This window comes from Tachysurus vachellii, chromosome 15 (genome assembly GCF_030014155.1).
Source record: "Tachysurus vachellii isolate PV-2020 chromosome 15, HZAU_Pvac_v1, whole genome shotgun sequence".
NCBI classification, from domain to species: Eukaryota; Metazoa; Chordata; class Actinopteri; order Siluriformes; family Bagridae; genus Tachysurus; species Tachysurus vachellii.
The window spans coordinates 21,461,944-21,473,883 of NC_083474.1; the positions used below are offsets into that span (position 1 = coordinate 21,461,944).

General features: G+C 39.1%; 1 protein-coding gene across 2 annotated transcripts; it reads right to left on the reverse strand.

Moving 5' to 3' along the window:
* Positions 1–3,152: 3,152 nt before the first annotated feature.
* LOC132857710 (E3 ubiquitin/ISG15 ligase TRIM25-like) lies at positions 3,153–6,413 on the reverse strand. 2 transcript variants are annotated; one of them, XM_060887690.1, is made up of 7 exons: positions 5,768–6,413; positions 5,420–5,515; positions 5,016–5,249; positions 4,645–4,827; positions 4,548–4,557; positions 4,332–4,391; positions 3,153–4,160 (listed from the first exon to the last, which is right to left on the reverse strand). In XM_060887690.1, exons 1-7 carry the CDS (start codon positions 6,353–6,355, stop codon positions 3,634–3,636), a joined length of 1,698 nt encoding a protein of 565 aa, XP_060743673.1. In that variant the 5' UTR covers positions 6,356–6,413; the 3' UTR covers positions 3,153–3,633. The 2 variants fall into 2 exon arrangements, with proteins under 2 accessions (XP_060743673.1, XP_060743672.1); XM_060887689.1 differs by lacking the exon at positions 4,548–4,557 and having other exon boundaries at positions 4,668–4,827; positions 5,768–6,412.
* Between the last annotated feature and the right edge of the window lie 5,527 nt (positions 6,414–11,940).

Genomic DNA, 11,940 nt, shown 5'->3' on the forward strand with positions numbered 1-11,940 from the left:
ATTCGCCCAATTCAAGAACAAGAGGAACTTGATTAGTATCATCCTCCTTAGTCTGGTTAATCACAGGAGATGCTTTAGTAGAACTGTAATCAGAACTAATAGAAAAGGAAGAACTTTGGCCTCTTAGCTGCATAGCTCTCATTGACTGTCCCAGTTCTGATAACATTCCCTTAATTTGTTGGACATCCTCAGACAGAATTCTCATCTCAGCCCGAGTATCAAATATGGAGGCTCCTTCTGTCATCTCCACAGACACATAATCAGAATGCATTTGTCCTTGTGTACAGGCTGGTACACTTGGCTGAGGGAGTAAATAATCTTGATTCCATTTAGGAGGTCTGACTGTCCGTTTAGGTCTCACCACATCATCTTTATCCATCCTAGCAACTGAATCCGGCTCGAAGGACCATATAAAATACTGATAAGGATAGAGGCTAGTTCAGGCAAAGTGCTACCAGGATGGTGTGCCCATTAAAACACAAAAGCTCCGAATAATCCAGTTCCTTAACATTTATTTTCAAGCAATCACGAGACCAGAGTTGTATGGTATCTAAATCAAGAAAACAATATTTTAGAATTTAAACACATAACAAATCACAAAGATTACAAATATGAAGCACACAATAATACTAAGCATTACATAACTTAAATATATTTAAAGAAATCCAGAAATTAATATAATATGAACTTACAAATTCAAGCACTCATCAACTCTGAATCTCCCCATGAGCTGTTGGATACCACACTGAACAAAGAGCCACTAATTAACAAGTTAACGCAGCTTTGGAGACAAAGCTCCTCCCACCCTGCTACAAAGAATTCTCAACAGTTAACACTTTGTCCGAGTAATGATACTTTACTTTGTATTCGGTTTGTTTCATTTCAATTTGGTTCATAGCAAAATTACTTTCCATATGTAAATTTCACCCTACAGACAATGTAATTGATCCAGAGGACAACTAGTCTTTGAGGAAGATGTCCCAGAATTTGATCTTGAGTTACCAAAATATATAATAATATGTTATTATATAATATGTTAATGTCATTATGTCATAATGCAAAGAAAGGATGACCATATTGTCAAAGCTCAACAAGGTCTTATAGGAAAAGATAATGTTTTGTCTAAACAAATGCATGATGGTGATTTAGTTATTGCATATTATCTGATTTGGGATGTAACTTTCAAAACTACGGTGTGTGTATACATCTTTCTCATTCTTTGTCAATGCATTATGTTATGTTGTATGTGTACCATATTGAGACGGCAGATTGCAGATAATTCAATGATCAATGTGGGATGTTCCCGTTAGCTGTGATGGTTTCTGAGTGTCTCTGCTCCAAACCCAAGTAATATTTTAAATAGAACCAAATTTTAAGAAGAAAACCTGTGATAAGTTTGCCTTATGGAATGGAGCTATAACCAGTGTGCATGAGGTAAGGTTTTGAGGACGGGTAAGATTCTCTGAGGGCCGAAGGGGAACAACCTAAGGCAGGGCTTCACCGACACTGGGCACCTGCTCAAAAATGGGAGGTGTGATCTGTATTAAGGAAGTGATGTCATGCTTCAAGGCCAAAAGCATCAAAGGGGGGACTGTAAGAAATTACAGAAATTGCACCCAAATTCCACTCCAAGGTACACATCTAAAAGAGCTCATTCCTAAAAAGGTTTAAGTATCATAAGGTAATACGTTTAGGACTCTAAATGTATAAACTTGATTCAATTATAAATATGGGAACGGCAGCAGGACATCAAGGATCACCACGAACAAAGGGTCTACGTGACTGCGATTACCATTTAAAGTGACCATTTGGTTGATAACAATTGTAACAATACCAAGACAAGGTGTACGTGTCCATGATTAACATTTAAAAACAACAACGTGTATCCCAGCCATTTGGGAGACACTCAGTTCTTATGCTCAATACACATTCAAAGCAGAACCTCATTTAAACTACAAAAAGGGAAAACAGTATAAAATGCTTGAGCAGGATTTGCTCGGGGTTCTTAATGAGGCCGACGAACCCAAAGTACTTCATGTATTTTGTCACTGCTATGCTGGAATAAACTTCTTGTTCTTCATTAAGATCTTCACCTCATCGTTTTTTTACTACCACATTTTTTATTTCTTACACAGTGGATATATGCCCATCATCTCGGCCCATGACCAGCCTGGTAAATAAATGCCTCCTATTTGTCCAGTGACTGATTTGTTAATGATCCAACCGTCGGTGTGTATTACTAAATGTAACACTTAAATTAAGATTGCCAGTTCTTAATTTGCCAGTTCTTTTTGAAGTGTTTGCCAAGGGAAAAAAAAAATCAAGATTAAAAAAAAAACAAGATTAAAACAAGATTTGTTTTAGGACTTTAGTTGGTTGTATATCATTCAAAACAAAAGATTTGTGTACAGTTTGTTCAGTTTGACCAACGCTGGAGAGAGAAGGCAGAAGCATCCACTATGTTCACACCATTCAATCTCCTTTTCGGACAGTAACCAAGAGGCCTAATAGACGTGGATGAAGAGGCATGGGAGGAGCATCCCTCACATTATCGCTCAGTAATGGAATATGTACAGAAGGAACAGATCAATAAAGTATCCCTAAGCACAGGAGTTTCATCTGGGTGATCTGGTACCTCTCCCCTTACACAACCTGAAAGTTCCTCGCCCACTGGCAGGGTGCTACTCTTTTTTTTTTTATGTTAGACATTTTTTATATCAAGAATAATAAATCCATCCTAAGACTGCATACAGTTAAATAGTCTGTTTGAAAGCATTTCTTATTTCTAGAAACATTCAGCATTCATTACTTTTCCAGTTTCTGCACACAAAATGACCAGTGTAGCTCAGGGACAAATTAAATCTCACACCTCAGTTAGAATTTTACTGGAAACTTTTACTAACATTTTATTTTGGATCACAAAACCTCACAGATGAGTTATTACTCCACATCCAGACTCCAGCGTATAGAGGCTGAATGAATGTGGTGTGGACTCTGTGGAGGAGCCTCATGGTGTCAGAGATGCTGTATAATGATAATAATAATAAATATAATAAAATATTTCATTTGTTTTCCTCGATTTTGATAAAAAGTGAGTAAAACACACACACGTCAGACAGTATCTGATTTATTAAATGATCAGATAAGTATATGACTAGATTCCAACAAACTCCAGTCTGTATTTCATTTATAGATTCAATTTTAAGTTTAGATTTTTTTTGCAGATTGAGAAAGGAATCAGAAAAGTGTTAAGGATATAAAATAATAAACGTCTTTTACACACAGTAGGAGTTTTCCACCAGCAGCAGCACAGACAGAGCAGATTGAGTAAGTTTTATTATTTCTAAGGAAATAGTCTTTGTCAAAACAAACATAGAATTTTTATATTTATATGATATCCAGTTCTCACCTGAAAAAAACTTTGTAATGTTTATATCAGGATAATAAATCCTCCTAATAGTGCATACAGTTAAATAGTCTGTTTGAGAACATTTCTTCTTTCTAGAAACATCCTAGAAACATTCATCATTCATTACTGTTCCAGTTTCTGCACACAAAATGACCAGTGTAGCTCAGGGACAAATTAAATCTCACATCTCAGTTATAATTTTACTGGAAACTTTTACTAACATTTCATTTTCTATCACAAAACCTCACAGATGAGACAGAACTCCGTATCCAGAATCCAGCGTATAGAGGCTGAGTGAATGTGGTGTGGACACTGTGGAGGAGCCTCATGGTGTCAGAGACGCTGTAGAAGGACAGAGTTCCTGCACTGTGATCCACATACACTCCTATTCTGGAGGATGATGGACCTCGGAGCTCAGTCTCAATGTTGTTGTGGTAGAAAAAGACAGAGGAAGAAGAACACTCCAGACTCCAGGACTGACTGTTGTATCCAAACAAACTCTCTTTACCCTGTCCTTTTCTGCTGATCTCTTTATATGACACTGATATGAACACATCACCGCTCCACTCCACCTCCCAGTAACAGCGTCCACACACACTCTCCTTACACAACACCTGAGTCCAGGAGTCAAATCTCTCTGGATGATCAGAGTATCGCTGTTTTTTCTCACTCCGTGTCACCACTCTGTTCTTCTCAGACAGAATGAGTTGATGATGTGCTGTGTTTGGATCCAGAGTCAGATAACAGAAATCTACAGTAATAAAATGTCCACATGTAAGATGTTAATCACAGGATTTATAATAAGTGTGTGTGAGACACCTGTCTGTGTTTCTATCCTCCTAATGCAGCTCTATATACTGTACATGGATCAACAATACAGACATTTTAACACTGTGTGTGTGTGTGTGTGTGTAAAACCTACACTGCAGAAAATCTTCTCTGTTCTTTGGTTTTGAAGGTAAAATCATCTGAACTGCTGCAGCTTTGGAGACACAGAGACAGAAAAATGAGGTTTCCTCACGTTTATTTCAGACGTCAACAACATCACCATCTCAATTTATTTATCAGCTACGATTTTCTCCAAAAGTGTAAGATTTGTACTTTGTTTATCTGCTAAATTGATCTTGATGTCATTTACAAGACTGATGCTAATACTGTGTGATTTTCTGCAGTCTTGTTCCTGCTTACTTCTTATTTCTGTTAGATGAATTTTATGGCTCTTTTTACTGTGATACAGAAACAATGTTTGTTTGTTCACCTTGTGGTCTGATTTTGTTGAATTCCTCCTCACAGATTTGTTCGACTCGTTTTTTCAGACCTGAGAGAGATTTCCTCACTCCATCAAATGAGAGATGTTGATTGACAGTGAAGCTGAGTGAGTCGTCACATCCAGGAGAAACACAGAGAGACGGGAAACTCTACAGAGAGGAAACACATCATAGAGAAGGAGAAAAGTGGACGAGAGGAACGAATGAATCTCAGACTGAATCAGAACAAAGACACACTTGTGATCTCAGACAGGAACATTTCTTGTTGCTGTAATGAGCTTTTAGGAGGAAACTTTGTGAGGAACAGCGCCCTCTGTAGATCAGACAGTGAGTGTTACCTGGAGGAAGTGGATGTCATCGTGTGTGTGTGAAAGCTGCTCCATCTCAGTGACTCTCCTCTTAAGATCAGCAATCTCCTGCTCCAGTTGATTCAGGAGTCGTTCAGCTCGACTCACTTCAGCTTTCTCCTGAGCTCTGATCAGCTCCGTCACCTCCGAGCGCTTTTTCTCCATGGAGCTGATCAGTTCAGTAAAGATCCTCTCACTGTCATCTACTGCTGCCTGTGAACCCACCTGTTAGAACACACACACACACACACACACACACACACACACGCACGCACGCACACACACACCGAGAGAGAGAGAGAGAGAGAGAGAGAGAGAGAGATCTGAGATCAACTCTTTAACTCAGTGACCATATAATGTGTGTGTTTATGTGAATCTCTCAGTTTCTTCCTCACCTTAATAATGTCCACAGTCTGTTTCAGCTCCTGCACCTTCTTCTGCTTCTCCTGGATCCTCTGCTGGGATTTTATCTGATCCTCCTTTAACTCATTCTTTAACAGAGTTTTAACATGGTCTTTGTAAACTTTAGGTATAAAATGCTCTAAGAATCTTGTTACACTGTTGGCTGTTTAAAGTGCACTGACTGGTCTGAGCTGTTTCACACTTCATACCAGAAGAACCTTTGACTTTTAAAAAAAATCCACTTCACACTGAATAACAGTAGTATAACTCAATAGAAAATAGATTTAAAATACAATTTGTAAAATCTGATTTGGAAAAGAATAATAATATCCAGTTCTCACCTGTTTTTTAGTTCTTTCTGTTTCAGTTGAAACTGTATCATGACCTTTGTGTTTTTTCATCGTACACAAGTAACAGATGAGGCTTTGGTCAGTACGACAGTAGACCTCCATCAGTTTGTCATGTTCAGAGCAGATCTTCTCTTGGAGCTCTGCACAGGCTTCAACTAACTTGTGCTTCTTAAAAGCAGGAGACTGATAGTGAGGTTTAAGATGATATTCACAAAAGGAGGCCTGACAAACCAGACAGGACTTGACAGCTTTGTGTTTTCTCCCTGTGCAGGAATCACACTCCACATCTCCAGGTCCAGCGTAACAGTGAGCAGAAGCAGCTTGGAGTTCAGTCTTCTTCAGTTTCTCCACCACTTCAGCCAGCATGTTGTTCCTGTGTAGAACAGGCCTTGGAGTGAAAGTCTCTCTACACTGAGGACAGCTGTAGACGCCCTTCACATCCTCCTGATCCCAGCAGCCATTAATACACACCTTACAGAAACTGTGACCACAATGGAGAGTCACTGGAACCCTCAGGAGATCCAGACACACTGGACAGCTGAACTGATCCTGATCTACTGAAATACTGGACTCTGCCATTTTCTTGAACTCAGAGAAAGAGAGAGAGAGAGGGAGAGAGAGAGAGAGACGAGTTTCGTTTTCTCTGAAATGAACTTCCTGGTTCAGTGTGTTATTGTGTAACAGAGAGAGGAAGTGTGGCTTTACAGAGAAAAGGAGTTCAGTCTTTAAAGGTGAAGTTACACAACAGAAGAGTATTTTATAATCATACTTCCTCCACCAAGCTTTAAAAAGATTATAAAAAAAGATTTATTTTTTAGAAAAAGTTTTTAAATCCTACTCATGCTAACTGTTAGCCAAGTTAGCACAAGTGACTCAAATCTATAAAATCTGCTTGTGTAATTTAGTGGTTAGTTCTGGATATTTTTCCAAAAGAGAGAGAACAAAAATGAGGATAAATGAGGATACAGCATAGACAGTATTTTATCTCTCAAAGGTTCAATCTATTCTGGTGGATCTACACCAGTCTAGCAAGATCTGAAGCGTCTAGAAAACAGAATGACGGCAGACTTACAACATGTTCCAAAATCATTTTATATATAAGTCTGCTTTCAGCTTTCTCAATAAGAAAGGAAAAACGGGTTTCAGTTGTGCTAGCGAGAGGAACGCAGACTGTTCATGGGAAACCCATGTGACATCAGTTTGTGCTGAAATTGCTGCAGTGAAGGAGTTAAGACTTGTAACTGTGTTAGGAGTCTACAGGTTTATACATGCAGCTATTTTATTTTTATCCACAAGTGATATGGATGCTAATGGTGGTTTGAATCGAAGGGAACTGTAAGGACAAAACAGTTTGCACAGGATTGGGGTGAGCTCCAACACACACACACAACATTACTGGTTGAGAAAAATCCTGGGTATTGTTGTTTGTTTTTTGTGTGCGAGTACGGTTGGTTTGTTTCAAAACTATAAGTGGAGTCTAACGTTTGAGAATTCTAAGCACTGTTTATTAATAAATGTTCTAATTTATTACACCATGTTCAGTATATGTCTGTATGTTAGGTTAAGCATTAAAGGACAGTAGGTGAAACTAAAATATACATTTCCTGAAGAAAATGTGAATGGTGCTTGCACGTGGCAAGTTCCCCTCATCAGGCTGAGTGTTTTGATATATGACATGTCCATGTTGTGCTAACTTTTTGATTTCTCTTATTTTGGGGGCGGGGCTACACGTGACATCACGTGACGTCATCAAAATACACGTGAGCAAGTTCCCCTCATTGTTCTGAGTGTTTTGATATGTCACATGTCCATGTTGTAAAAAGTTCTTTGATATCAGGTTATCAGAGACACGGGGAGAACATGCAAACTCAACACACACAAGGCGGAGGTGGGAATCAAACCCCCAACCCTGGAGGTGTGAGGCGAACGTGCTAACCACTAAGCCACTGTGCCCCCCATTTGATACTGAAAAGTAAAATTAAATATAATCAATAAATAATAATAAATTCAAATTGATCAGCAACATTAACTCAGGACGCAATATATAAAACACTTTGACCTATGAAACAAACATTCAAAAAACAAATTAAAAATGAGGAAGTCCAGTTTAATGTCTACAATCAAAATGAGGAGTCAGGATTAATGGCTACAATGAGCACATTTTGTAGTGCACAGCTTTTTGAAGCGGGGTTTGAAGCATGATACTGCAACTCTCAGCTCCTGCTCAATGTTTAGCTGGGACCTGTACTTGGTCTTCAGTGCAGCAACAGCAGAGAAGCCAGTCTCACAAAGATAAGATGTTGTAAAAGAAAGAAGAATGCCCATGGCCCTCTGCCCTAAGTGTGGATACTGCCTCTCTACACTCAGCCAGAATTACCTCAGTGTCTGTGATGTGAACCTCAGTCTCAATGTGGAGTCAGATGACATATCAATGAACTGGTCCTCCTCTGCAGAGCTGAAACCAGTTAGAGCTGTTGCATTGAAAGGATCTCTCACCTGGTCATATTGGGAAGTGTTTTCAGGGAAGTACTTTTTAAAGAATCCCATCAGTAATGAAATATGCTCCTTAATATACGGAATCACTGAGGTGGCATCATAGTCAGTAGTGTCAACAAATTCATTCAGGTTCTCGAATGAATTTGTTGACACTACTGACTATGTTGTTGACTATGTATGCTGTTCTTTAAGATCGTTAGCAATGCCATTTATACGTCTGGCGACAGTGTCATTGGACAGAGGGATAATTTTTATTTTGGCAGCACTTGCATCATCCAGCATGACAGAGACCATGTCTAATGCTGCAGGCAGTATCAGCTCCTCTGCTATGGAGTGGGGTTTTTCGCACTGAGCAATTTGGTACGCCACCTTCTTATAGTGCTCGCTGGTTTACTGAAGTAGCATTCACAAAGCGGGACGATTGTTGGCAATGTTTGGCACATTTTCACTGAAAAAACTCAAGCAGCTTATCAGCGTGATTAGGGTGTAATGTCTTTAAGTGACACCTTAATTTATTTGGCTTCATGCTGTCCTCCTCAGTTGGGGTATGTGAAGAAAAGAATTCCACTGTGCTGTAATGTATATGTGGCGATAATAAAGGCTTCTATGCCCCGTTCTATATTTCAAGGGAATGCAAATTTTCCCTTGAGAGAACAGGCCCCAAAACTGATTTAAACCAGTTACAGCCTACAGTAAACAGACTGAGAAAGGAGCTCTAGAATCTGTGTAACTCCTTGTCTGTTGTTTTTCACCAAGCCACTCAACAAATTTGGCAAAGTCAGAAAAACAAAATGCATTCTGGTCAGAATGTGCACCATCACAAATTTGAAAGTAGTGATGAGGTTGTGGTAAAGAATTACCAAAATGAGGGCCCATGGTCTGCTCACTGGGAGAGACTAGGCAGAGATTCACATCACAAAACTAAAAACCGTCAACCTGGTAAGAGATCATTCCACATAGATCCATTAATATCATAAAAAGCTGATGGTGGTCATTAGGGCCATGTAAATAGGCAAGTTTATGTTGTATGTGTTTGTAATGTTTTTGTGTGCTGTGTTTAAAAAAAAAGGGGGGGGGGGGGGGGCATAAATTCATTATGTTTTCAAGTGTTTTTCAGATCAAAAAGAAATAAAGATGTGGGGATGGACTAAGATGGCAGCTCTCGTGACAGCATTAAAGGTACAAGAGTGCCCAACGCTGTCCCAAAGTGCTTTTCTACAATGGATCCATGTTCCAGTGTTGGTGAACCTTACAGCATGGTCTCCAGACCCAGATGAACAGTGTAACAGAGAGTGTAACAGGAATGTATAAGGTCTTCTTGACAACAGCGTTCCTAAGATATCACAGTGCTGTTGCAACCAGTTCATCACCACCTCAGAGAACATCTTCAAGTAAATAATCCCAAGGATTTGAAAGGATTTGAAAAATTGTTTGAAAGGATTCTAAGCATGGACAATTTGGGAATATTACAGAAGAATGTAGTAAAGAAAGGACTTTAAGGTTTATCACACAGTTACCATCAGGAGAATGGCGAGGATTGGACATAGAACGCTGTGACAAAACTACATTGGTTTTATTTGCGAGTTTGATGCTTTGGAAACCATTATGTGGGGCACACACTAATTATGAGGCTTGTGAAATCAATCTAACGCATGTCCACAATAATTTTGAAAGAGTAATAGTTTCAAACAGGAAAACCCCTGCTAAAAAAACAGCATTGCTGGTCACCAACATAAGGTATGTTTTGCATGCTGGGACCAGCTTGAGATGGGGGTATGCTGGTCCAGCATTAGGTGCTGGTTGCTGGTGTACTGGCCGACCAGCCTGGGATGGTGGTATGATGTTTTTCTTCTCTACAACATTAGAAGGATTCTGCCATTTCTATCCACACAGGCTGCTCAGGTACTTGTTAAGTCTCTTGTCATTTCTAGACTGGATTACTGCAACACACTGCTGGCAGGTCTACCTATGAACGCAATCCATCCTCTGCAAATGATCCAAAATGCAGCTGCCCGGCTTGTTTTCAACCAGCCAAAGTTCTCCATACCACCCCGCTGCTGCGATCCCTCCACTGGCTTCCGTTAGCTGCACGCATCAGATTCAAAACACTGATGCTGGCCTACAAAGCCAAAAATGGACCAGCTCCCTCTTACCTCAAAGCCCTCATCACTCCTCACACTGCACCCCGCACCCTCCGATCTACCAGCACTGCTTGACTGGTTCCACCATCTCTCAGGGTAAGAAACAAGTATACTACAAGACTCTTCTCTGTACTGGCACCAAGGTGGTGGAATGAACTTCCGATAGAGGTCCGGACAGCTGAGTCACTGGCTATTTTCAAGCAGCGGTTGAAGATCTACTTATTCAGGAGACACTTATTCAACTAGCACTTCTTTCTTATCTTTTGCATTTAAAAAAAAAAAACAAAACTTTGACACTTTTTCATTGTAACTTTGAACAAATGTTTTAAACTCATGGTATCTTAAGTATGAAACTTAGTGAGCCAGCATTAATGTATTCAATGCTAGAGATTTAAGCACTTATGTACGTCACTCTGGATAAGGGCGTCTGCCAAATGCTGTAAATGTAAATGTAATTGTAAATGTATGCTGGTCCAACATTAGGTGCTGGTTGCTGGTTGACTGGCCGACCAGCCTGGGATGGTGGTATGCTGGTCCAACATTAGGTGCTGGTGTGCTGGCCGACCAGCCTGGGATGCTGGTGTGCTGGTCAACATATGTTGTCTTTTGGATGCTAGTATAATCCCAGCAAGACACAACAAAACCCATTTGTTACATATCATATCTCTAAGTGCATATTCATAGTTAAATAAAGACCAAGACAATTTTCTAGAGAATTGTAATTCACTTTTTAATAAAGAAAAACATTCTGGATATTCCTATCATTTACATGGCTTTCTTTATGTATGTATGTGTGTGTGTGTGTATATATATATATATATATATATTGTGCTATACCAGCACAAACCAGTAAAAACCAGCATGGAATTCATGCTGGTTTATGCTGGATTTTTCAGCAGGGACATGTGTCACCACAACTCTTAATCACTTTCTATTTTTGTTAATGATAACCAAATGTTAACACTTTGTCCGAGTAATGATACTTTACTTTGTATTCGGTTTGTTTCATTTCAATTTGGTTCATAGCAAAATTACTTTCCATATGTAAATTTCACCCGACAGACAATGTAATTGATCCAGAGGACAACTAGTCTTTGAGGAAGATGTCCCAGAATTTGATCTTGAGTTACCAAAATATATAATAATATGTTATTATATAATATGTTAATGTCATTATGTCATAATGCAAAGAAAGGATGACCATATTGTCAAAGCTCAACAAGGTCTTATAGGAAAAGATAATGTTTTGTCTAAACAAATGCATGATGGTGATTTAGTTATTGCATATTATGATCTGATTTGGGATGTAACTTTCAAAACTGCAGTTTGTGTATACATCTTTCTCATTCTTTGTCAATGCATTATGTTATGTTGTATGTGTACCATATTGAGACGGCAGATTGCAGATAATTCAATGATCAATGTGGGATGTTCCCGTTGGCTGTGATGGTTTCTGAGTGTCTCTGCTCCAACCCCAAGTAATATTTTACATAGAACTAAATTTTAAGAAGAAAACCTGTGATAAGT

Excerpts from the sequence above, each read along its gene's own strand:
- LOC132857710 (XM_060887690.1), bottom strand. The coding sequence starts at position 6,355 with ATGGCAGAGTCCAGTATTTCAGTAGATCAGGATCAGTTCAGCTGTCCA. Across the intron at positions 5,516-5,767 it reads CAGAAAGAACTAAAAAACAG|AATGAGTTAAAGGAGGATCA; the intron begins GTGAGAACTGGA and ends ACTCTGTTAAAG. Across the intron at positions 4,828-5,015 it reads ATGACATCCACTTCCTCCAG|AGTTTCCCGTCTCTCTGTGT; the intron begins GTAACACTCACT and ends TCCTCTCTGTAG.